Here is a 26,952-nt window from a genome sequence, read left to right as displayed (position 1 = left end):
ATATAACACACCGCTAATGAGCAGCTAGTGATGTAGTGATCATTCTTATTATTAATGGTCTTAAAAGGATACCATCATCTGCAAAATGGTTTAACGAGACATTCTCCGGGGCAGAAACCGACAGATCATTTATATAGATTAGGAAAATCAGCAGCACCAAGTCGCTCCCTTGGGGCACACCTGGAGTAACTGGAAGCTCGTTAGATCGACAGCCATTAACGTCTACGTATTGTTTTCTGTGTTTAAGATGAGCATGAATCCAACTGACACGGTAACTAGGCACGCCAATACTCTGAAATTTATAAATGAGTTTAATATAGAAAACGGTCAAATGCCTTGTGGAAGTCTAAAAAAGGTGCACCCACATTCCCTCATATATCAAGAAAAACTTGGAATTCATTAGCCGTACTAACCAACTGCGTCACAGTGGACGTACCTTTTGTGAAGCCATGTTGCAAAGAGGATAAATGTTATTTTCAGCTAGAAACGAATTAAGGTAACCAGACACTATGTTTGTGGTTTTGTGGTTTTGTGGGCTTTAACGTCCCAAAGCGACTAAGGCTATGAGAGACGCCGTAGTAAAGGGCTCCGGAAATTTCGACCACCTGGGGTTCTTTAACGTGCGCTGACATCGCACAGCACACGGGCCTCTAGAATGTCTCCTCCAAAGAAATTCTAGCCGCCGCGGCCGGGATCGAACCCGCGTCTTTTGGGCCAGCAGCCGAGCACCATAGCCACTGAGCCACCGCGGCGGCCAGACACTATGTGTTCTAATAACTTACAACAAGAAGTGACTAATATTGGTCGGTAGTTGGAGATAGCTTACCTTCCTTTTTATGAAAGGGTACAATGCGGGCCATTTTCCAGTCCTGCGGTACTTCAACACAAAGTAAAGAAACTTGACATATGTTCTCTAAAAACTCTGATAACTGTGGCGAAAAATGTTTAAGAATAGTATTTGCAAGTCCATCAGGACCAGAACATTTTTTATCGTCAAGTTTTCGCAGCATGGAGAGAACACCATTCACAGAAATAGCCGGTACGTTACCAGGATCTTCATTTCTAATTCTAGCTGTGGTTTCCCCCTCCGCCAGAAACGCGCTTTCACAGAACAAGTTAAAATCTTCTGCTATAATTTTGCAGTCGGTCGCAATGTCACCATTAACTCGAACTTTCTTCAACTGCTCATTCTTTCGACCTAAAAAATTCCAAACTTTTTGGGGATTACTTCTGATGAATTCGGTGAGCGCCGTGTTAAACTTCGCTGATTTTAACTTTTAGGCAAGTTTCTCCTTCAGTAGTTGAAACTGTTGTAAGGAAGATTTCTTCTTTCTACATTGCTTCACTTTGCGTTTCAGTTGAACAATTTCTCGACTTATCCAAGGATTGCGATGGTTGATGTGAACTTTCCTAAGTGGAATAAAATGTTCAGCACTGTACTGCACTGCATTCTTAAAGTGATGCAATTAACTATGAACGGAACGTCATTCCCGCTTGACCTAGTTAAGACCGATTGTAAGGCGTCGGTAACTGCACGAACATAGTCCTTAATCATTTTAACTGGACGCATCCTAGAAGCAGCAGGCGAAGCACAAAAAAGTATAAACGACGATGACCAAGATTCCCGATTCAACATCAAGCACTACATCGAAAAAGGTTTGGCTAACAAAGAATAGGACTAAAACCGATTACTCTCTGGTGTACTCACAACCAGCTTGCTTAAGCTTTAACGAAAACATGAGATCAAAAATAACATCACTCCAGGCGCATAGGCCATACGACGGTTTGTCCCAATCGATGGCAGGGAGAGTGAAATAACCTGTAAGGGTTAAATTCCGATTCTGGTACTGTATTAAACGATGGAAAAGACAAGACATAAAATAATCCGTTGCATCAGGTGGACGATACACAGCGCAAAGGCAAAAGATGAAGCCATGCGTTATTAGGCGCAAAAACAAGCGTTCATGCTAATAAATTTCATCAAGAAGCGTAACGTTCACTTTACTCTTAGAAATCACAGCAACTCCTCCCCCACGTGAATTGCGACGACACGTGTATATCACGTAGCGTGGTGGCACAATTTCTCCGCCAAAAATACCAGTGTGCAACCATTTCTCGGTTATCACCAGTAGCATGGGATCATAAGGGAAGAGCAGTACCTCAAGGCTATCTATTTTGTTCACAATGATTCTGGTGTTCAAAGATATGACACATAGTTGGCTACTTTCACGTGGTGCTTTCATCTGACTGCCAAAAGAATTTCTAACGATATTCACTGCCGATGACGCTATCCGTTTAATTTGATGATCAGTGCTAAGGGCGTTGAAAGAGGACTGTACAGAACCGGCGGTTTGTCAAGTAGAAGCGTGAGCGCATTTCCTTCATGGACGCCCGGCATTTTTCACTCATTCAGACGTTGTTGCCGCATCACTCGGAGAGTTACGACCAATATCACGCGAAACGGAACCACTTACTCTATACCTTTGGTTATTCTTTTCATCCACGCGTACACCTCTTGATTGAGAACTTATTTGTCATACTTAAGGAACACTTTATACCGGGCTTCTTAACATCCTTTATAGTAGCCCATAGTAGCTTTCTCGTTTTCCGTAGCCTAGGCGACAAGTCCTCTGAAATGGACGTTTGGAAACCCTTCAAATTTGAAGCATTCCGGAGAACCTCTTCCTTTTCAGTGAAATCAAGAAACCTCATAATCACGGGACGCTTTTTAAGTTCAGCTCTGTTCCCCAAGCGGTGTGTCCTATCCAAACTCCCTACATTGATTTCAAGTTTACTTTCAAAGATTTCTGTCAGAACATGCTTCTTAAGGTCGTCTAAAGCCTCAATTTCTGACTCTTAAATGCCGTAAATGTTGTTTCGACAAGAGTACTTTCAAGGAAGTCACCTTTGCTTTTATCCAGACTGTTTATCTGTTCAATCCTACCAACGAATGCTCACAGGCTACAACCCATTGAGCTGTTTGCTATAGTACTTCCAGTTTGCTTTCAATGGAAGCAAGTCTCTAATTTGTCTCTAATATATGCAAGATAAGTATTGCTCCTGGAGACTTTAGTTCGCTTGAAGAAACCTTTTGATTCTCGATAATTTCATCGAGTTTTTCTGCTACCTCTGGGCCTGGATTGAGCTCAGCGTCACCACTAAGCAAAAGTGCAAGTAAACAAAATGAGTAAAAAAAACTCTGCAAATGTTTCAAGCAAGACGCCTGGGCAAGGCAGCGCGACCAAACAAATAGAGAGAGAGAGAAAGGAATTTTAACGAGGGAAAGATGGAGAGGTCGGCCGATGGTAACATGGCCCTGGCCTGCTACTCCACACAGGGGAAAGGGAAGAGGATGAAAAGGAAAGTGCGAATGAAGGCTGATGATGGCATAATACAATGAGTTTCACGGGTGATGTCCACCCACACACACACACACACCACTGGCTGACACTCGCATCGCGGTTAGTAGACGCACATAAAACTCATAAAACTGGTGTCTGCAACACAAACACCGACACATGTCATTAACCATTTAGGTTGTGCACAGGCGGTCACAGACGAGTATCCAGGCCTGTTTCACACAAAAAGTTGAGCAGGGCCTTTATCACACGCCACCAATCCGAACGTCTCGTCCTGGCGCCCAGAAGAGTTTCCTCAGAGAGAGGGCGAGAGTCCAGTTGTTTCACGGTCGCCTCCAATGTTGTTCTTTCAGCAGTATAGTTCGGGCACTCACAAATAAGGTGTCCAGTAGTCTCTGGAGTGTGGCACTGTGTGTAATTTGCGTTACTTTCGATGCCGATCTTGTGAAGATAATGTTTGGTGTAGGCAACGCCAAGCCGTAGCCGGTGGAGTAAAGTCCCATGACGTCGCACCACCATAGATGGCAAATGTAATCGTGAGCCAGCGTCAAGCTTACAGACGCGGTCCTGTTGATGACTCGAATCATGCCAATGCGACAGCATTGCCGCTTGCATTAAATGCGCCAACAAGGCTCCAATGTCTGATCTAGAAAAGGCTATCTCAATGAAAGCACCATCACTATGTGCCATCCGAGCCTCGGCGTCAGCACGCTCGTTTCCCGCTATGCCGCAATGGCTCGGTATCTATTGAAACTTTATGATATGGCCGCGGTGGAAAGCTTCGGCTAACAAAAGCACAATCTGTTGAACCAGCTGCTCACATGCCCTTGGTTTTAGATAAGTTTGTACGACCTGCAATGCCGATCTCGAGTCGCAGGATATAGTCCATTGCTGCGCTGGCTGGTGACCAATATAAAGGACGGCTTCTCGTATGGCTGCCAATTCGGTTGCGGTAGAGGACGTTTTGTGCATGAGCCTGAAACGGTGACATGAGGCATTTCCTGGCACTATCACCGCTGCAGCTGAAGAAGTGGTCGTCACGGATCCGTCCACGAAAACATGCTGGGTGTTAGTATACATAGATGTAATGTATGATAGCGCCAGCTGTTTCAGTCCGACTGTTTGAATGTGCGTCTTCTTTGTTATCCCTGGGATTGTTGTCCGTATAGATGGTTTTGATACTGCCCAAAGTGGCACCTCCGCAATCTGGTGTGGCGCGTAGTTCGAAGGCACCGCATTGCGCTGCATCCAAAGGGCTCTGGAAAAGGCTGCATCTGGACGCACGGCACTAATGTTGATCAGGGGGTGATGACGATGCCTGGTCAGATGCCGCAAATGCACACGAAGTGGCTCCTGTTGAAAATAAATTCGTGCTGGGCAGGCACGGGCCTCATAAAATGTGCCCCATGTAGAAGTTTTACATGGCAAACCCAAGCATACTCTTAAAGCACGAGCCTGCGCACATGCAGGCACACATGTATGCATGCATGTGCATGCACGCATGTGCATTTGGCATGCATGTGCATAAGCACATGCAGGGCTGATAGTCTGACTCTCGAGAGAACGGGTGCACTGTATCTTAGAATACCGACTACCAGCGCCTGGTACACGTGTAGTAAAGATCGCTCAGAGGGACCCCAACATTTTCCTGCCATACACCGCACAATGCTTGCAAAGCTGTCGAGCTTTTTCTTGAGCACAGAAATGTGCTTCGTCCAGGACAGGTCACGGTCTATCGTAACACCTAAGAATTTGTGATGTGTTACGTATGGAACAATTTGCCCGTCGATTGTGACCGGATACCACGCCATTAACTTGCGTGTGAAAGCCAATGTTACGCTTTTAGTTGGCGAAAGTTCAAGCCCCTGACGGCGCAAGTACGCAGACGTAATGGAAACCGAACGCTGCAATCTTGCTTGCACTTGGGGACGCGTGACACTTGATGTCCATATGCAAATATCGTCTGCGTAGGCGGATATCGACACAGTCTTCGGTAGTTGTTTGAAACGGCCAATGAGCACGAGATTGAACAAAGTTGGACTAAGCACTCCTCCCTGAGGAACACCACAAGCAACATGATGATCTGCTGTGTCTCCTTCAAGAGTCTCCATGTAGACTGTCCAGTTTGTCAAATAGCTTGTAATCCAGTTGTGTAGACGTCCGCCTATACCACATTCATCGAGTGCATTTAGTACTGCATCATGCTGAACATTACTGCATGCGCCCTTAATGTCGAGGAAAAGAGCAGCAGTCAACCTGTGACGGCGTTTTTCATGTTCTACCGTTGACACGAGATCAATTACACTGTCGATGGCAGACCGGCCTTTGTGGAAACCCGTCATTGTGGAAGGGTATAGTCCACGTTTTTCAAGGAACCATTCTAGACGGGTTAGCACCATACGCTCCATCGTCTTGCCAATGCAACTTGCCAGAGCTACTGGTCTGTAGGATGCTAAGTCGAGTGGCGATTTCCCTGGTTTGAGCAAGGCCACAATGCGGCTTCTTTTCCACTGCTGTGGAACAGTGGCAGAGGCCCAAGAGTGGTTGAACAATGTTAAGAGGGCTTCCATTACCTGTGGGCCTAGATGACGAAGCGCATTCTATGTTATTCCATCAGGTCCTGGGGACGAAGGATGCGTACAAGCAGACATAGCTGCTTTAAGTTCTTGAATTGTGAAGGGGGTGTCCAGTCGATCGTCCATCGTGGGGGGGGGCACATCGATGCTGCCGAGGTGAAGAAGCGCTTCCGGCAATTCTCGAGCAGAAATCCTCCGCCACCTCTAGTTCTTGCCGTCTTTCATAAAGTGCCAATGCACGGAAAGGGTGTTTCTACTGGGGAAATGTCGCCAGTGCTCGAACGACGTGCCAGATTTTGGAGAGTGGTTTGCGGGGATCCAATCTGCTGCAAAATGACCGCCACCGCTGTTTCCCTGGTTCTCCAAATAGCGCTGTATTTGCTTCTGGGCGCGTCGAGAGGCCCGGAGATCGGAGACATCCTTTGTCCTCCGGTATTTTCTTTCTGCGCGCCGACGAATCGCCTGAAGCTGCGCGTAGACAACATCCCCTGGAGCTGTGGAATTGGGCGCTGAGATGTTGCGCGTTGTATCTTGCATGGCCAATGCAAGATACAACATACCTGCAAGATACCTGCATGGACAATGCAGGTCTTCTTTTGCTCAATGGTGGCAAGCCGACATTTCTACGCGGGGCTACCTACAGCAGCTGCCTGGACCTTGCATTTGTATCCAGGCGCCTCTCATCGTTCGCAACGTGGTGTGCTGATATTGAAACCTATGGAAGTGACCACATACCAACGTATGTGCAGCTACGGTGGTTTCACCGTCTTCCAAATGCCAAAATACGTTGCACCGACTGGAGTGCTTTCCGCATTGCTCTAGAAAAAACCTGTGGGAACCTCGCTGATCCAACAGATGTGGAACAGCGTATTATTTCGGCCATACAAGAAACAAATAGAATCACTTCAAAAATCCTTAGGAGCAGTGATATCTACTAACGTGCATAAAAAAATTGGCTGTGGCTTAACTAAGGTTAAGCGGATAACTCGAAGCCAAAACCTCTCGCAACTTTTCAGCCAACTCCCAAGCTGCCACTTCTGGATCGGTGTTGTTGTTGTTGTTGACATCATAGAATGGCGCATACCCACACAGGGGGATCGGCCAAGAAGAGGGGTGCATTTCTGCCTTGTCCGACTGTTGCTTCTTCTTTTCCTTCCATGGCGAGTGTCTGCGCCTGTTCTATTGGCAAGTGCGCCTTATATACCCCTCCTTTCAAATGCGCACTGCGCACGGCTGCGGCGAAAGGTAAAACGGTGGCGAGGGGGAGAGGCAGCCGCGCACATGGGCAGTAGCGCGCGGCGGCGACGACAGGTCAGGCGACGGAGTCAGCAGCGGCGGCGGCGACGGCGGCCACCTGCGCCGTGCGTGACGTCGCTCGGTTTCACACATGCGCAGAAGTGGCAAATCTGGCCTCCGGCTCACGCGGAGCGCGGTGTTGACTAGGCTAGTGAAGCTCTTCGCTTCAAAAGACAAACGGGATTAGCTGCCACTGCATTTCACGAGTGCTGCCTTGCCCACGGCCAAAGAAAAAAATCAGGGGCGGTTCCCGAAGGATCCGATGATGCCGATGTTCCTTGGGATAGCCAGTGCGGACGTCACAAAGAGTTCAGGACAACGGTCGTCGGTGTCGTTGCGAAATTTGGTGTTGGTGAGGAAAAGCACCATCACTGCCGCATTCTGATATGGTTGGTTCCAAGAAGAAGCATATTTCCGCCGACGAACTGAACAGAAACAGGGTCTATGAAGGAAGCAAGGTCCTGCATAAAAAAGACGAAAGAGTTTAACTGCGACTGCATCCCACGGGTATTGCCTTGCCCATTCGTCGGTCCCGGGCCTCGGCTGTGAGACGGTGAGAGAGAGAGAGGGGGACACTACGGGGGAACTATGGAATGTGGCGGAGAACAGGCAAGGTGGAGAGAGAGAGAGAGAGAGAACACTTTTATTTAAAAAGAGGAAGGTTGCTCGAGCAACTTGGGTGGCACCCCTAGTCCAAGGCGCCACTGGCTTTAGCTGACTGACGGACTTGCTGAACCAACTTAAGTTGCTGATCCAGGGTCTGATCCAAGGTGGAGACCTTGGATGTGGCGGTGTGCTAGCTAACCGTGCGTGTGTGTGAAGTGTCAGCCGAGAGGTAGTCGGCTCGCCTTGATGTCTGGGCAACGACTAGCGACTCCGGGCACCCGACATCGACAGCCCGACGCCCATCCTGGACCGGACCTTAACCACCCGAACAGCTAAGTCCCCGCCACTCCCACATTTAAGAACTATACCCTAAATTCTTTCCTTCAAAAGTGCCTTGTATTTGTATTTGCACTAACCTTTCATATTGGATGCTGTGTGTCAAATCTAAAATTTGTTCCCTTTGTCCAGCGTCTGTGCTGTGCTAATCTTGATGACATGATGAAATTGTTGTTTCTCTTTGTTAATTAAATTCTATTCACTCTGTTTCCCGAGTCCTGTGTCGTACCTCCAGTCAGCAGCTGGTCACACGTGGACGTATCGCCGTTTAGCCACTCGCTTTCTCTTAAGATCTGGCACTTGGGTGGAGGTGTTCCTCTCTGCTCCCCTCGAATTGGTAACAGAGAGTGTGGAGCCCATTGGTGGCGTGCTCCCATTTCGTAACATACTGCCTACCTTCTCGTCCTGGTTACATCGACTATTGTCTAGGTCTCTGTAGAAAAACTCACCCAGTCTAACATCGTTAGGGTTCATGACATCAACATTAGCTTGGTTTGGACAAGTTTTTAACAGTTCTTTGAAAACATAGCTCACGAAAGACACGGACGACGCACAAGGCTCGTCAAATAAAAAGAAAAAAATGTAAAGAAAACAATCTTGTTCAGATCATCACTCCCACCAATCTTGAATCTTTCCGTTTTGCGATTAGTCAAGAAAACTGGAACACCGTTTACAAAGCAACAAGTAGCGATGTTGCATACTCTAATTTCATAGCTGTGTTCAGATTCATATATGATGCCCACTTTCCTTTGTGTCGTGTAAAAAAACCATCGAAAGCGCGCAAGCCGTGGCTTACGCATGAATTGTTGAGCATGATTAAACGCAAGAATGCATTATATGCTCGATTCATAAAGAACAAAAGTGGCGATGATTTTTCTGTTTTTAAGGCATATAGAAATAGCCTAAACTCAAAGTTAAAGGCAGCGAAGAATTTTTATTTTCTTAACATTTTCTGGAACGAGACTACTCTGCGGTCAGATATAGTCTGGCGAAAACTGAAACCCCTGCTCTCAGCTGATGGCTCAGAGGCTTTTCCTGATAATTTCCAGCACCATGGAGTGTGCATTTCTGGCAAGGAACTAGCCGACGCTTTCAATACTCTTTTCATTCAACAATCTAATCAGATTAAGGTTTGTAGTAATAATAGTATGGACAATTTTGACCGGTATCTGCCGGAAATGTACAGCAGTCAGTCACTATTTCTTGCACCCACAAACTGCTCAGAAGTTTATTCTTCCATGAATGCTATAAAACACAGTAAAGCTCAAGACTCAAATGGCATGCAGGTGATCCCGGTAAAGTACGTTCTTGACCTAATCTGTCCAGTTATCACTCATATTTATAACCTAATTTAACTACAGGCATATTTCCTGAAGAAATGCAGGTCGCTCGTGTAATACCCATATTTAAACATGGGGATAAAGGTACACTAAGCAATTACCGTCCAATTTCCATATTACCTATTTTCTCATAGGGAATCGAAAAAATATTACACATAAGAATTTCTTCATTTTTTTCGCAACACAGTTTGTATTCTGACTTTCAGCATGGTTTCAGACGGCACCGATCAACAGAGACGGCCCTTGTAGCACAAAAAGAGATCATTTTAGAAGCTTTTAGCAAAAGAGAGATTATAGCAGGCATCTATATCGACTTTACGAAAGCGTTTGATCTTGTAAATCATTTCATCCTTCTTTCCAAGCTACATAGATACGGAGTCCGCGGCATTGCTCACACACTGCTTAAGTCATACCTTGGAAATAGAACTCAGTACGTTGACATAAATGGCAGTAAATCTTCCGTGCTGGCTGTATCAACTGGAGTCCCGCAAGGAAGCATACTTGGGCCACTGTTATTCATCATCTATGTCAATGACATTGTTCGATGCACAGACAGCGCTCAGTTTGTCTCGTACGCAGATGATACGACGCTTTTTGTTAAGGGCAAGACAGAAGCAGACATTGAATTGCTGTCGAATAAAGCGCTTGGCGATTTACACCAATGGGTTAACGCAAACTGTTTAAGGATAAACCCGTCTAAAACACAAGCAATTTTATATTCACCAAAAGGAAAACATCAGCTGACTTCATTGAATCTACGTCTAGGTACAGATCGCATCCAAATAGTCGATACAGTGAAAATACTTGGTGTTCATTTCTCAAAGCATTTAACTTGGAACAAACACGTTGAGTACCTTCAATCAAAAATATCCAGTGCTGTTGGTGTTATTGCGAGACTGAGAGAAATTTTGCCTACCAAGGTTAAAATTATTCTCTATAATTCCCTAGTATTATCTCTTCTTCAGTACTGTATTATTGTCTGGGGCACGACTGGTATGACTGACTTAAAAAAACTGCACTTACTTCAAAAAAAAGCAGTTCGGTATATCGCTAATGTGTCTTTTTTGCACCACTCGGCCCCCCTTTTTGAGAAATATAATGTTCTCCCAGTGTTTTGCCTATATAACTATAGGTTAATGCTAATATATAAATCTTTTGTGAAAGAAAAAAGTAATTTTTTAATATCTTTAGCCCAACTACAAGAAAACGCCAGACCTCGCCTTACGAGGCACAAGGAAAAATGGCTTGTACCTACACCTCGCTCCTCATACCAGACGCAATCTTTGAAATATATTACTCCCACATTACTCAATAGTTTAGAGTCGTCGAATTTCGATCCAGCATACGAACCTAAACATACCATTAGTCTGTTCTGTCGGCAGAAATTATTATAGTTGTCTTAGATCTTGTAATGTGAGACGTTTTCTGCGCTGTAATTATTGTACCCATGACCCTTGTAGAAATTTACTGTCGCTTCAATTCGTTACATACTATGTCCAGAATGTCCAACACATTGTACTTCATCTATTTTTTTCTTTGTTTTCTTTTTTTTCTGTGTTTGAAGCGTTACAAACTGTTGTTTGCCTTGCAATGTTGAATTTGTATTTATTTGTTGCTCTTGAACTATATTGCCTCTGTAATATGTATCTGTATTTATTTTTCCTTTGTTATGGTGATGTTGTTTCCGACACGCTGCAGTGCCACCATGTAGGGGGCCGGGGCCCCTGTCAAGCTGTTTTTACAGCTTTTAGTCCCGGCTCCTACCTTTTCGAAAGGAAAGGAAATAAAGAGAGAAATGAAATGAAATGAAAGTGGACGCGACAGGCGCTAATGGCAACTTTATTTTTAAAAAGCCACCGTGTCAAATATGTACGACTCGATCACCACTGTCAGTCGATGACCATGTGCAAAGAAGAGCACAGAATATAAGAAAAGCATAGTGCCGGCGGGGGAGGGGGGGAACAAACGAACAAAAAGGATACACCGCGTACTGAAACTTAGTTACTGTTAAAGTGCGTTTTTTAAACGTTGTAAAAGCTCAAAGCCCAACAAATAACGTGGCTAAAAATGAAAAAATACAAATGTAGACCGAAAAAAAAAAAGAGAAAAGTGAAGAGAGGGTACAAGGCTCCTACGCAACACAAACATGAAGTTTAAAACTATCCGCAGTAACCATATAAATGAAAGGAAAATTAAAACGAGTGTAGAATGATCGACGCTAAAGACAAACATGGTGAAGAGAGGCGGAATGAAAGTGAGGAATAAGACTTAAATTCATGAATAATCAGCATGGCAAGGGAAGTAAAAGCTACCTAACAGAAATTCGGCCAAGAACAGATAAGAAGAGCAAAACTATCTGCTAAACTAAAATTTTTTAAACATCAAAAGTAAAAGAAAAAAGACAACAAGAAACATAAAAACAGGATGGTACAGGGCTCCACGCTAAAACAAGGATGTGGGGTGGAAGAGGCGAACTGACCATTGGCGAATGGGGTATGCAGTTATGAGGAATGAGAATAACAAGAGAACTAAAACTAATGAAACACCAAGGCATAAAAGCGAGAAAATTTTTTTGGTTTAGTTGATTAGGATTTAACGTCCCAAAGAAACTCAGGCTATGAAAGACGCCGTAGTGAAGGGCTACGGCAATTTCGACCACCTCGGATTTTTTATTTAACGTGCACCCACATCGCACAGTACACAGGCCTCTAGAATTTTGCCTTCATTGAAACTCGGCCGCCGCGGCGGGGATCAAACCCGCGTCTTTTGGGTCAGCAGCCGAGCGTCGTAACCACTGAGCGGCGGGTAAAAGCAAGAAAATGGGAAGGAAATGAGAAACATTCCCGTCCCTGACAACATGAAAGGGTGCTTGGGGAAAGCACTCTTGGAGACATGCTCCACGCCTATAGGTAACCATCCGGGAACTCAACCTCACTGTCAAGTAAAGGGAGTAAACTGTCGTCTAGCGCATAGAAGGCATGCTGACTCAGATAGACTCGACAGAAGTGCGTCAGGCGTCCTGAGATCGTCGTGAGATATAGCCCCTTCCCAAATTCTGACGCACTCACCTCGTCATGGGTGTTTGTGAGCTTTATAAATGCGTTTTCACGAGCTCTTAAAACGGTGGGTTTGGATTTAAAATGTGAATGGAAAGGGCCTTTCTTTTTTCGGCACTTTTGTTGAATGAGAGTTTTCGAGGTAGTTTAAAAAACGTCCTTATTATGTGTTAAGGGTTGCACTCTTAGAGTGAGGTTTTCTATCACTTTCAAATACACATGGCATCATCCGTGTGGCTTTATCGTGCAAAAAAGTTTTACCCGTCCGATGATCATCAACATCATCATCACCCTAACTACGCCCATTCCAGGGCGAAGGACTCTCCCATATCTCTTTAATCAACCCTGTCCTTCGCCAGTTGCGGCCACCGTATTCCCGCAAACTTCTTAATCTGGTTCGCCAACCTAACTTTCTGCCACCCCTGCTACACTTGCCTTTTCTTGTTATCCAATCCGTTTCCTTTAAGCACCAGCGGTTACCTCACCTCCACATTACATGCCCTGCCCAAGCCGATTTCTTGCACTTGACTTCGATTAGGATGTCAGTGACCCACGTTTGTTCTCCCACCAACTCCGCCCACATAAAATTGTAAATTGGTTTTTCAGGATAGGAAATGGCGCAGTATCTGTCTCGCATATCTCGGCGGGCACCTGAACTCCGCCGTAAGGGAATGGAGGACGGTGGGAGTAAAAGAAGAAAGAGAGAAAGAGGTGCCGTAGTGGAGATCTCCGGAATAATTTTCCCCAGGTTCCGATCTCTTTACTTTGCACCTCACATTTTTCTTCCCATAGCTCGCTGCGTTGTCCTTCACTTCAGCTGAACCCACTTTGTTAGCCTCCACGTTTCTGCCCCATAGGTGAGTACCGGTAGGATACAGCTGTTGTATACTTTTCTCTTAAGAGATAAAGGTAAACTGCCTTTCATGATCTGAGAGAACCTGCCATAACGCTCCACCGCATTCTTATTCTTCTAGTTATTTCCCTCTCATGTTCCAGATCAGTGGTCACTGCCAGCCCTAATTACATGTCATCATCATCATCAGCCTGACTACGCCAACTGCAGGGCAAACGCCTCTCCCATGTCTCTCCAATTAAACCTGTCCTTTTCCAGTTGCAGCCACCATATCGCCCCAAACTTCTTAATCTCATCCGCCCACCTAACTTTCTGCCGTCCCCTGCTACGTTTGCCTTCTCTTGGAATCACACACAGTTACCCTTAAGGACCAGCGGTTATCTTGTCTTCGCATTACATGCCCTGCCCAAGCCCATTTCTTCCTCTGTATCGCGAGGAAGTGGCAACCGCACAGCACAGCAGCCGTAACACAAATGCTTCATTCCGATTGTGGTCCACGAAAACCGCGCTGCTTGGAGCGAAGTTCAACAGTAGCATCAAAAAAGGTGTGTAATACACGAACTGACGGTAAGCGTTGTCTGCTCGCACGGCTATATGCATTGCACAATATGCAGTAGCGGTATAGGAGCGTAAGTCGTTTTTTTGTGACGTTTCAGTGGCGGGACAGATTTCGACTAGGATGTCATTAACCCGCGTTCGTTTCCTCACCCACTCCGCCCGCTTCCATTATCTTAACGTTACGCCTATCATTTTTCTTTCCATAGCTCGCTGCGTTGTCCTTAACCTAAGCTGAACCCTCTTTGTTAGCCTCCATGTTTCTGCCCCATAGGTGAGTACCGGTAGAAAACAGCTGTTTTATGCTTTTCTGGGTTTTTTTATTGGTTTTTAACGTCCCACGGCAACTCAGGCTATGAGGGACGCCGTAGTGAAGGGCTCCGGAAATTTCGACCACCTCGGGATCTGTAGCGTGTACTGACATCGTGCAGTACACGGGCCTCTAGAATTTTGCCTTCAACGAAATTCGGCCGCCGCGGCAGGGATCGAACCCGCGTCTTTTGGGTGAGCAGCCGAGAGCCGTAACCACTCAGCCACCGCGGCGGATATTGGAGGTTGGTAAACTGCCATTCATGAATTGAGAGAACCTACCATATGCACTCCACCACATTCTTCTAGTTATTTCCTTCTCATGATCCGGATCAGCGGTCACTACCTGCCCTAAGTAGACATTCTCTTAATACTTCCAGCACCTCGCTATCAATTGCGAACTGCTCTTCCCTTGCTTGACTGTTCAACCTTCCTTTGGTTTTCTGCATGTTAATTTTTAGCCTCACCATCCTGCTCTGCCTGTCTAATTCATTGACCATGCTTTGCAGTTTTGTCCTCAGTAACTTATCAAGGCAATGTTATCAGCGAATCGCAAATTACTTAGGTATTCTCTTATCTCCAACTTTTCCGATTTCAGGCCCCGGAATACTTCCTGTAAACAGGGGGTGAATAGCATTGCCGAGATCGTGTCTGCCTGCCTGCAATCTTTTTTATAAGAATTTTATTGCTGGCTTTATGGAGGACTATGGTAGCTGAGCAATCGTTATAAATATCTCCCCCTATTTTCACATAACACTCTTCTACACCCCGATTCTGCAATGCCTACATTACAGCCGAGGTTTCTACTGAGTCAAATACTTTCTCGTAATCAATGAAGGCTATATATAGGGGCTGGCTATATTCTCCGCATTTTTCTATCACCTGATTAATAGCGCGATAATGGTCTATTTTCGAGTATCCTTTACGAAAGCCTCCCTGATCATTTGGTTGGTTGAAGTCTAAGGTTGTCCTGACTCTATTAGCGATTACTTTAGTAAATACGTTGTAGTCAACGGACAGTAAGCTAGTCGGTATGTAATTTAGCGAGTCCTTGATCTCTCCTTTCTTATGAATTAAGATAATGTTAGCGTTCTTCCAAGCTCCTGGTACGCTCGAGGTCACAAGGCATTGATTGCGTGTACAGGGTGCGAAGTTTTTATAGCACAATCTTCCCTCCATCCTTCAACAAATCTGCTGTTATCTGATCCTCACCAGCTGCTTTCGTACTTTGCATTGCTCCTAAGACTTTCTTTACTTCCTCCTTCGTTACTAGCGGGATGTCCCCTTGTGGTGCTCGACTTCCTCTAAGTAACGTTCTGATTACACTCGCTACTCTATAGATTTGTGTAAACCTCTTCGGCTACTTTAACAATCTTATCCATATTGCTAATGACATTGCCCTCTTTGTTTCTTAGCGCATACATCTGGTTTTTACCTATACCTACTTTACTCTTCACTGCTTTTAGGCTACCTCCGTTCTTAAGAGCATGCTCAATTTTCTCTGTTAAAATTCCTAATGTCGGCTACCTAGCTCTTATTTATTAACTTCGACAGCTTCGCTAGTTCTATTATGCCTGTGCAGTTAGACGTCCACATGCTTTGGAGTTTAATAATCCATTATTTAGTCTCCTCAGACAGCTTGCCGGTATCCTGTCGAACCATCCTACCACCCACTTCTGCGGCACACTCCTTAACGATAGTTCAGGAGTGCAAACTGCTGGGCTAGTTGGTTCATATTGCATACAAAGGGAACCAGCGAAAATAGACGCAAGACAAGAACAAAGAAGGCACACACCACAACGCTGGACTTAGAACTGATTTATTGCGATGAAGAATTGCTCAATTTAAAAGAATTTCCTGCCTGCGCACACACCCCACAGAAAATACACTTCGCGCACCACATGGTGACATGGCTACTATGTCGCCATGTCGTGCGCGAAGTGTATTGTCTGTGGGGTGTGTGCGCACGCAGGAAATTCTTTTAAATTGAGCAATTCTTCATCGCAATAAATCAGTTGTAAGTCCAGCGTTGTGGTGTGTGCCTTCTTTGTTCTTGTCTTGCGTCTAATTGAGCTGGTTCCCTTTATATCCTTAACGATAGTTCATTCCTTCATTCATTTTATTTCTACTCTTGCCGTACAAATTATCAAAGCACTGACTGAACCCATAGCCAGAGGCTAGTGTGGGGTTCAGAAACAAAATACATGATGGCAATTACACAGCACTTGTGTAAAATGAAAAGCACAAAAACACGGTGAAAGACCAAAATACATCATAAAACGAGGAAGAAATAAAATAATATGCATTAACAGCATAATGAATAAAAATATATCATGGACAACATGGTACAACAGACAAAAACCGAAAACGACTCTCCCATATGTCAAATAAGGCTCATGAAGTATGTTCGTAACACTCTATTTGTTTCATGGGACTGTTTTATTTCTGGGGGTAAAGCATTCCAAACCTTGGCTCCTGAAAACTGCACCAATCTTTCGCTGTAGATATTATTATTCGGTGGCAGATTAAAGTTACTATGTGTAAGGTTTCTTGTGAGTCGAGAAGAAGAGCGAAACAGGGAGGCATTGAAAGGTTGATTATGTTTTACTATGTTGTTTACACACACCGCTATCTTTAAAGAGCTGAAAAGGTCAGATGGAAGGATAATTAATAACTGGAAAAGTGGTTTACTTGGCTCGGTATACTTGCTTTGTGTTATAATTCGGATAGCCCGTTTTCGTAATCGCTGGATAGGATCAAGGTAAGTTTTGTATGTCAAACCCCATGATTCTACACAGTATGTTAAATGACTATTAATAAATGCAAAATAAAGGGTACGCAGTGTTTGTGTGTTAAAACAATCGCGGGCCTGTAATGAGTTGTGAGATTATCGTTGTTTCAACATTACGGTCGTCTTTTCCATTTAAAGCGGAAAATCTGTTCTGCAGCGAAATCCTGAATTTCTCTACTTTCCGTCTCAACGCTAACTCGTTAATAGCCTTCCGTTTTATTAGTTTCCTCCATGACGTCTTCAAATCTAAGCTAATATGAGACCTTACTATTCTGTGGTCGCTACAAGGTACCTTTCCGAGGAGCTCCACATCCTACATGATGCCAGGGTGAGAGCAGTCTGAAGTGCATTTCATTTTTATTCTCACCATTGGTGCTTTTCCATGTCGACTTTCAGTTTCCTTGTTTGTGGAAGAAGGTATTCATGATTTATAAATTATTTCTATCTGCGAACTCTACTAATAACTCTTCCCTGTTTTTGCTAGAACATATACATTGTCGCCTACCGCCTTGTCTCCGGCCTGCTTCTTGCCTACCTTCGCATTGAAGTCGCCCATCAGTACAGTGTACTGTGATTTTACGTAGCTCATTGCCGATTCCACGTCTTCATAGAAGCATTCAACGACCTGGGCATCATGGCGTGATGATCGTCCTGTCTAGTTGCGACGCCTTAGGCTGAAAGCGAGAGAGGATGCTTGTCAGGCTTGTGTCGGCTGCTCCGACAGCGTTGAAAAAGGCGGCATACCGGAGAGCTTGCCACGTTTTTTTTTTTTTCGGTGGAGCTGCTGCTGCATGTGTGTTGCCAGCTCTCTTTTCTTCTTCCGTTGATGCATCTTGTTTAAGGTCTGGCGTATTCGCGAAAACAACCTCAGGCTTAGGCGTCCCTTGCATTTTCTCGATAGCGTGTGCAAGTGTAGCACCTTTCTTTTTAATGCACCCTCCGTATGAAGCAGGTTGCGGGACATTAGCAGTCCATGCACTTTTTTTGCAATCCCGATGTGCATTCCTTGTGGAAATGGGAGCCATCACCAACATTGCAGCAAACAGGGCCTGTGCAATGTCGCGAGGTATAGCCACGCCTCTGACACTTGTAGCATTGCGTTGCTGCCCTAACATATCTATTTACAGGGTAACTGCTAGATCCAAGTGTTACCCTTTCAGGCAGTGGTATCCTTGGCGAATTCTCAGATAACTGGCTCTAATGTACCTCTCTCAGCTTGCCACCGTCTTCAGGAACGTAAGCAGTGAGCCTGCTTGCTGAGACGACGTCTTGGTCGCGAAGATACTCTTGTAGGTCTTCGTATGAGTACGTGACTTGGCCATCTTGAATTATTTCTTAAGTAGCTTTGTATGAGTAAGCAACTCGGGCTTCTACAGCTACTCCAGCCAGTTCAGTGACGGCGAACAGAGGGTTACCGCGTGTAGTGTTGAAACTGTAACCATGAGGCTTCCATCCATGTTACTTCGATGGCTGAGAACTTTTTCTTCACCCGACTTCTCAACCGCCGACGCTACGACGTTTTCAGTTGAGTTTCCATAGCCTTCTGCTTCCATGGTGGGCCAGAAGACTAGAGGAACACCTGCAGCTCTTTCTTTCTTGAAGGATACAGCCGTGAAAGGTGCCTGGTCCATCTCCTCTGTATTATCTCCCAAGGGCTCACAGATGGCATCTCTTCCCGCAGTCTCTTGTTTCCTCGGCCTTGGTCTCTTGTCGGAGCTGCAGTGGCCACCGGAGCAGTGGTTGCCACGGCTTTCATGAGTACAGCATGGAGCGCAGCCGGCGGAGATGTTCCGCTTCGGTATGGGTACGCACCGAGCGCCCAGAGGATCGCTTGACGTGTTTCGCCCGGTGAGCGGGAAGCCCCGTCGCCAGGTGGATACACAAACCAGAAAGCATCTAAGAGTACTCAGACTGAGAATAAACGCTTAATATTAGAGAGAGGGCGCCGACAGCCGGTCCGGTAGCCGTCATCCTCTTCTTCTTCCCTGTTCAGAGTGCTACCACAGGGCTGGTGTCCTGGTGTTTGGAGGAAATAAATGGACGATGTGTGCATTTTGTGCACTGCTATACAAACCCAACCGTTTCATCATCAAGTTTCAAGAGGGTACAATAAATTATTTATAATAAATTGCTATTCTCTATTATATTGATTTTTCTTAAACAAGCTCTTCAAGCATTTATGTCGCAAAGCCAATGCGCCCTCTTGCTTCCTTTTTTAATGAGTCCTTACGAAGTTAACTGAGTTAACTATATTATCCGTATTGGTAAAGACAATGCCGTTCTTATAACTTAGTGCAAATTTATGATTTTTTCTTACACCTAGCCTGCTCTTGTCCCCTTTTAGACTAACTTACTTCCGTAGAGCGCGCACGGTTCTGTCTTTGTTATTCTTGCTTACACCCGTTGCCTTACGCTTATTGATTAACTTTGGTATCTGTACCAATTCTAGCTCTTATGTTGGGTTTCATACTTTAGTGTTGATAAAATGCGCTCGCACTTTGTTTATTGAAAAATATCAATCATTATATTTTGCATCCTGTTGATAGCACGTCATTAGTTTCGGAAAACATATGTCGCTTGATATTGCAGATTTCAGAGACACTTTTTACACCTTTTTCAAGGTCGCGTACAACAGAAGGACGAAACGTTTTAAAGGTTGTTTTGATTTTTCTCACCCTACTTTTTTATTTATGGTTGGCGCATCCTTCTAACAAAGCATGTTCTGAGCTTTCAGAAAAAAATGTTACACTTAGCTATTCGCTACCTCAGAAATGCTTTTGCCATCCTTTTTCTTGGTCGCGTCGAGCGGTGAGGTACGAGTTTTCAGAGGCTTCAACCACATTTTTCTCATAGCGGCATTTTTGGAAGTTCATGTGCCTTTTTTTTTCAGAGATGATAGGCGTAAATTAACAAACCTTTGCCAGATGTGAACCAATGCCTTTTCCATGGCTTGTACCAGAATAAAAAGCCGAACTGCGTATTTATTTCAAAGACTGAGAAAAAAAACATTTATGGGTCCCTGTTTTAATGTCCCTTTTTAAAGCGGCATTCACTGCTTCAAAAACTTCACCGTCATGTGTCTGTTGGCATGGCTGTTGGAGCCGGTGCTTTCTTTTACCTCACCACTCTGGATTAGCAGAGCTGACTTTTCAAGTCATGCAGCCGTGTGTCGAATCAGAAACTTTTCTTCAGACCATTTTGGGATTTTCCCTAAACGTTCATAACAGACGCAAGAAATTACGCATTCGACACTTCTCAGGTTAAAAATAAAATGTGGCGCATCTATCCAAGTTTGCAGACCCACTACACAGTACAAAAGACAGCTCAACGCAGCGAAATCGTAAGGGTTAGTGTTGCATGCCATCATCGTGATGAACGCAAAATTAGCGGCGTTCCATCGGGGTGCGTTAAGCGTTTAGTTCTCGGTAAAACACGTCACCAGTGACATTTCTGTGTTAGCTCACGCAGCTCCCATTGCCCACTAAGGAAATACTGGTCATTTGCACGGGAGCTAAAGAGAGCAAAAGTTGTCGTGACTTCGCCCTCTGAAACCGAAAAGCTATTTCGCAGTATTGCTTCTGCGTTCTAACATAGAACTTTTGGTGTTTTTCCAGAATAAAACTGTCAGTTCACGAATACAGCAAACGGTATACCACGCAATCAACGTTCGAGCTTGATCCTGGGAGCAAGCGGCCGGACATGATAACAATTCATATCATGTCCTTCCTCATCAAGGCATTCGCGGGTGACGGTCATGTTGTAGCCAAAACGAAAGTTCTGGCCGGCGACAGAGAGAGGCCATGCATGGTGACGGTGACCAAAAATTTCACCGTTGACTCGGTCATAATAGTAAGTACGCTCGCCTGCCTCCCATGCACCGGTGTGCTGGAAGTGATTCCTCTCGGATAGGCACAGCGTTCCTGATAACAGCTGCAGCTATTCTGCTTTAGTGAAATATGTCGCCTCGATGCCTCCATGTATTCGGAATGGGCAAATCTCACAGTTCACCTTCCCTGCATTATAGATGCAACTGTGATGACGCCGCTCCTTAAGATTTTTTTCATGACTAACCTGAAAAAAAGAAAAGGTACCTACATGAATAATTTATTAGACAAAACCTGATAATAATAGCCCGACCCGACTTCGGGACTCAAAGCCAGAGGCCTAGTCCGGCCCTGGTCCGCTACCCTATCACCTTCCTGAGTCCGGGCCTATCCCGCTAGGCTCAACGTGCCCGGGCCTGCAGCAGCAATGACAATATTTTTAGCAACATTTTGCGGATTGAATCTTGGCCGCACAGCTCTCGTTCCTATAGAAACCAAAATTAATAAACGCGACTGTTTATTTCGCTGTACGTGTTTGAAGAGTCTAAGTGCCTACACCATTATGCTCTTCTCCAATGGCATTCTGTCGTAGCGTAGAAATGCACCTTTGGGAGGCGAATGTAGAGAGTATATGACTATCTTGGAATAGGCTGCTGCTGGTCGAGCATTGGAATGAAGGCCATTCTTCAGTGGTTCTTGTTAAACTTCAAATGTCCAGACGTTAGCGCTAACACAAAACCGAGCAGATGCGATATGCCTTCTGGCAGATGCGACGGCGTGTGCTGCTGAAAGCTGGAAGAGCCAAGTCAGTCGTGCTGTGTTCTTTAGAAGGCCAACGCACTTTGAAAATGAGGCGCGAGTCAGGTGTTGCAAAGCTCCATCAGGAGCGCTGTTGCAGCTGCTGCAGTTCAGGCATCGTGTTCTTACCTGCTCCTCTTGTATCATTCAGCGCGGCGAGGCGGGCAGTGCGATATTAATTGAACGTAGTACCGTGTGTGGCGACGGTTGAGGGTGAAATTAGCTTGCTCTCATTCTTTGACATCAAAAAAGCAATAGCAGTGGGGCTTTCTTTCCCTTCCTACATATTTCAGGCAGCACTCAAAAAAAAAGTCAACATTATTTGTCATTTTTCTGGTGTGAGGAACATGCAACTACGGCACAAAAATGGTCAAAAATGGGTGAATATGCTGGGAGTAATTTTTTTAACAAACATCATGACCTACTTCATCCATGTTTTCTCTCTCTAACGCACCAAATCTATTTCACCCCAAAATAATGAACCAAAAGTCGCACGCAGCCCCTTTTTGTACGACCCTAAGCCCAAGCTCCCTTCGGTCCCACGAGCTCGATCCCGGGCCCGGGCCAGGCCCGAGGAAACAGCACATTTTCCAGCCTGGTCCAGCCCACGTAGCGGGCCGGTCCGAGCTTGTGCAGTGCTTTAACACAGCCTATCCAAGAGACCAAGCGTTTGCTCGTAAACCCTCTACTTTGGCTCGGGTATCCCGAGTTTGAGGGGTAAGGACGACCTTAAGATCTGGAAAACTGGCGATGCTTTGTTGCGACTCCAACAGCACGGCCCAGGCTAAAACCCCTTGAGTTCCTTTTTTTGCAAAAGCTTCAAGTGAGAATAAGTGCAAAACATTAGCGCTTTCTGTCTTGCTGCAGCACACCGGCATGTTCAACGATTCTGGCAACGGACCTGGACAGTCCTCTTTTTAATAGGTAAGTGTCGGGGCTTTGTGCCCTTCCTGTAATGGCAGCTGACATCTCTTTATTATCGAATTGATTGATTGATTGATTGATTGATTGATTGATTGATTGATTGATTGATTGATTGATTGATTGATTGATTGATTGATTGATTGATTGATTGATTGATTGATTGATTGATTGATTGATTGATTGATTGATTGATTGATTGATTGATTGATTGATTGATTGATTGATTGATTGATTGATTGATTGATTGATTGATTGATTGATTGATTGATTGATTGATTGACGATTGCAATAGAGAAAAATGAGCAGCGTCGTTTTTTCCTTACTTTCTTGATGCCAACATGAGGCTGGAGGCCTTTTGACAGTGGCAAATCAAGTGGCCCGTTGCTTCTGAAGTTGGTCTCCTAAAGAACTGCGTTTCAGTTAATATGCACAAAGCGTGTGGCATGCGTCCGTCACCTCTTTCCCGGCAGACACCAACAAAAATTTGCCTAGAATGCGTATCTCAGTCGGTGCGCTCGCAAAATGACGATCGTAATCACAAATACGGTCTCTCAAACGTAAGAAAGACAGGTGGCACCTCATAATGGCTGGCCCCGCAGAGGCTAGACGGCTCGAAGCCAAGCGGGTTGCGAGCACCTAAATCTATCCGGTGCTATCCGGGTACAGCTAGCTCATGTAACCAGCCTCATCGCCCGTCCACAATAAAGATGACAGAATGTTTAAACTTGCAATAGTGATAGCACATGCAAGTGCAGTCATTACTCCCAGGTTCATATTCGTGTAAGCACTGCTGCTCTCAGTTCCAGGGCAGTATACACTGCAGGGGTAACAGAACACCGCCACTATGAAGAAGCTTACAACATTCACCGAGCAAATTCTTCGGATGATGCATCGTACCCGAAATAAGCACCATGGCATGAAGAAAAGGGACACCATCGGCTTAGTACAAGCTTTCGTGATCTTTCAGATAACGTACGGGACGGAATTGCTTAACCTCTCCAGGTCGGAAATTCAAAAGTTGGAGATACTGATTAGGAAAGCCTACAAGACGGCACAGGGGCTACCAAACTCCACGCCAACAGCCAAGCTCATGGCTCTAGGAGTACATAATACCCTCAGAGATGTGGGAAGCACAATGGCGCGCACAACTCAATAGGCTCAAACTCACAAAACCCGGCAGAGAACTGCTCGAAAAGATCCATATTGTTACAGGACGGCGGGCCTGCGCAGAGAAAGCCACACATGAACGCAGCAGACCCAGGAAAACACAACCGGCCGCGGCGATTCTCTTTCTTTCGTTTGCTAGCTCTCGTGCTAGCGCCGCGCGCTCTCTCCTCGCGTTCGCCCCGCGACTCTTCTCTTTCCGCGGAGGGCACTTGGTCGGCGTACTCCGTGCCCGGGGCGTTTATTCCCGTAACATCTTTCCACCGGTAGGGAGGGGGAGAGGAGGGGAAGAAAGTGGGACGCAGTGCGACGGTCCATGTGTTAGAGTCCAGGGAGGCCAGTCGGGGAGTAGGGCAGCCCCATGTGATGCCGTCCCACAACATTGGCCGCCGGCTCCAGTGCAGTGTGGAGGGCGAAAAATGTCGGAAGGCTGGAGCACTGAAGCAGTTGACCTAGTCGGAAAGGCACCGGTGTGCTTTTCGAAGACGTTGTTGGCACCGTCCTTGTTGGCGCCCATGGCACGACGCTCCACTTATGGTGCGGCATTCTGGGAGACAGAGCAGAATGCTCGGGCTAAAAATTAACATGCAGAAAGCCAAAGTTATGTTCAACAGTCTAGTAAGGGAACAGCAGTTCGCAATTGGTAGCCAGGTGCTGGAAGTAGTAAGAGAATATGTCTACTTAGGGCAGGTAGTGACAGCTGATGCGGATCATGACAGGGAAATAACTAAAAGAGTAAGAATGGGGTGGAGCGAATTTTGCAAGTTCTCTCAGATCATGAATGGCAGTGTACCATTATCATTCAAGAGGAAAGTATACAACAGCTGTATCTTCCCGGTACTCACCTATTGGGCAGAAACGTGGAGGCTAACCTGGAGGAGTTAAGGACAACGCAACGAGCTATGGATAAAAAAATGATAGATGTAACGTTAAGAGATCGGAAGCGGGCGGAGTGGGTGAGAGAACAAACGCGCGTTAATGATATTCTAGTTGAAATCAAGAGGAAGAAGTGGGCTTGGGCAGGGCATGTATTTCGAAGCCAAGATAACCGCTGGTCCTTAAGGGTAACGGAGTAGATTCCAAGAGAAGGCAAGCGTAGCAGGGCGCGGCAGAAAGTTAGGTGGGCGGATGAGATTAAGAAGTTTGCGGCAATACGGTGGCCGCAATTGGCGAAGGACAGGGTTAATTGGAGAGACATGAGAGAGGCCTTTGCCCTGAAGTGAGCGTAGTCACGCTGATGATGATGACGATTTTGGGAGAGAGGCCTGGAGCCAGCAGGCGGCGGCGGCACTGGTGAGGACGTGGGAGCCAATAAGCGTGATCTGGAAGACAAGTCGGGACCACTGCGGGTGCCGGAGACATATCGCTTCATGTTTGAAACATGCTGTGGGAAACTGTTGTGCACACCGCATGGTCGATGCTCGGGGATGTCTTCAAGGCGGTATGTCATGGGGCCGAGCCGTGCAACGACACGGTAAGAGCCGCGGTACCGGGACAAGAGCTTCGCGGCACTGCCAGTCACGTGGATGGTGCGGCGAACGAGGACCAAGTCACCGGACCGGAAGGAGGGAAGTGATGGTGGTGCTGCCGCATTGGCCACTTGCAGACGCGCATGAGCCGTGAGGAGGTTGCGCTGAGCGTCGAGGCGGTCATTTCGAAGTCGTTGGGCGGAGCCAGTTCGCGACGCAGTAGGATGGGGAAGGCCCAACTGCGCGTCGAGAGGGATGGAGGGCGTTCTGCCATAGACAACTGAGAACTACGTGACATGCGTTGTTTCTTGCGTCGCAGTGTTGAGTGCGAAAGCTGTAGCAGAAACAAAACAATCCCAGTTTGTGTGGGACGGAACGACGTAGGAGGCGAGCATATCCGTGAGGGTGCGGTTAACATGCTCCACGAGGCTATTGCACTGGGGATGATTGACGGATGTAGTGGAATGCGCATTGCCGAAGAAGCGGAGGGCTCGCTCAAATTCGTGGGACACCAAGCAGCTCCCACGGTCCGTGATGAGGCGTCGGGGCACACCGTGTCGAAGAACGAGATGCTGTTCCACAATCAGGACGGCATGAGCGGACGACGTATCTGGAACGGCCACTGCTTCGACCCACTAGGAAAAGTAGTCGATCACAACCAGAATATACCGGTTGCCGGCGCGCGTCTTCGGGAATGGGCAGAAATAGTCCAGTCCAACCAGTTCGAAAGGTGAACTCGGCGGCGAAAAGGCCTGTGTGGGTGGCTTGCTTACTCGTATGGACGACTTCCTGTATTGGCACGTCTGGCAGAATGCCACGTGTTCCTTGACGTTTCTGGGCACATTAAGCCACCAAAAGCGCTCCGACACTCGTGCGTAGGTCTTGCCGCGACCAAGGGCACCAGCCGTGCGAGCGTCGTGTAGGCCGCGCAAGACTGGCGCTCGCAGTGTTGCCGGCACCACTTGCAACCACACGGGTGGTCGACCACGAAGCCGCTTCACATGACCCAAGAGGTTATCCTCCATTCGATAGACCCGGCGCACTTTGCGGAGACCTGCGCCTGCGATGATTCCAAAAAGGTGGATTAGGACAGCAATGTCGAGACCTTGCGTTTGTGCAGTCCTGAGGTTCGTCAAAGCCATCACAGAACAAGGGTGGCAAGAAAGCAAATCGGCATCTTGATGGCAGAGCCGTGCCGATGCACTATGTCGAAATCGCACTCTTGAAGTTGCCGGGACCAGCGTGCAATCTTTGCATTTAAGTGTTTGGCAGACTGCAGGCAACTGAGAGCGCTATTGTCGGCGACTGTGGTAAAGTGGCGGGAACTTCTCGACGGCCCAGACAACGGCGAGGCACTCGAGTTCCGAAGAGTGGCGTCGGCGCTAAGCGTAGGAAAGCGTGCGGCTGGCATAAGCTAGGACTTAGTGGTCACCAGACTCGTCTTCCTGCAGGAGGACAGCGCCGAGCCCATCTCGGCTGGCATCCGTGTGGAGGACGATGGGAGCCGATTCGTCGTAACGGGCCAATGTAGGAGGCTCAAGGAGGGCCTTCTTGATGTCAAGGAATGCGAGCTGTTCCGTCCAACTCCACGCTGCATTCTTCTTCAGTAGGGCGGTCAACGGAGCGCTTCGTTTGGCAAAGTTCGGAATGAAACGACGGAAATACGAAGCAAATCCAAGGACACTTTTGAGCTCCT

General features: G+C 46.4%; 1 protein-coding gene across 1 annotated transcript in view; it reads left to right on the top strand.

The window, feature by feature from the left end:
• Positions 1 to 22,620, top strand: part of LOC149337073 (uncharacterized) — an 82,065-nt gene extending 59,445 nt beyond the window's left edge. Inside the window, exons 7-8 of the mRNA XM_089554317.1 lie at positions 20,692 to 20,926; positions 22,567 to 22,620. Of these exons, the coding sequence (XP_089410443.1) occupies positions 20,692 to 20,926; positions 22,567 to 22,620 (289 nt within the window). The remainder of the gene's footprint in view (positions 1 to 20,691; positions 20,927 to 22,566) is intronic.
• The last annotated feature ends 4,332 nt before the right edge of the window (positions 22,621 to 26,952 follow it).

This window comes from Amblyomma mixtum, chromosome 7 (assembly GCF_055824585.1).
Source record: "Amblyomma mixtum isolate Tamu chromosome 7, ASM5582458v1, whole genome shotgun sequence".
NCBI classification, from domain to species: Eukaryota; Metazoa; Arthropoda; class Arachnida; order Ixodida; family Ixodidae; genus Amblyomma; species Amblyomma mixtum.
This window is presented reverse-complemented; position numbering and strand designations above follow the sequence as displayed.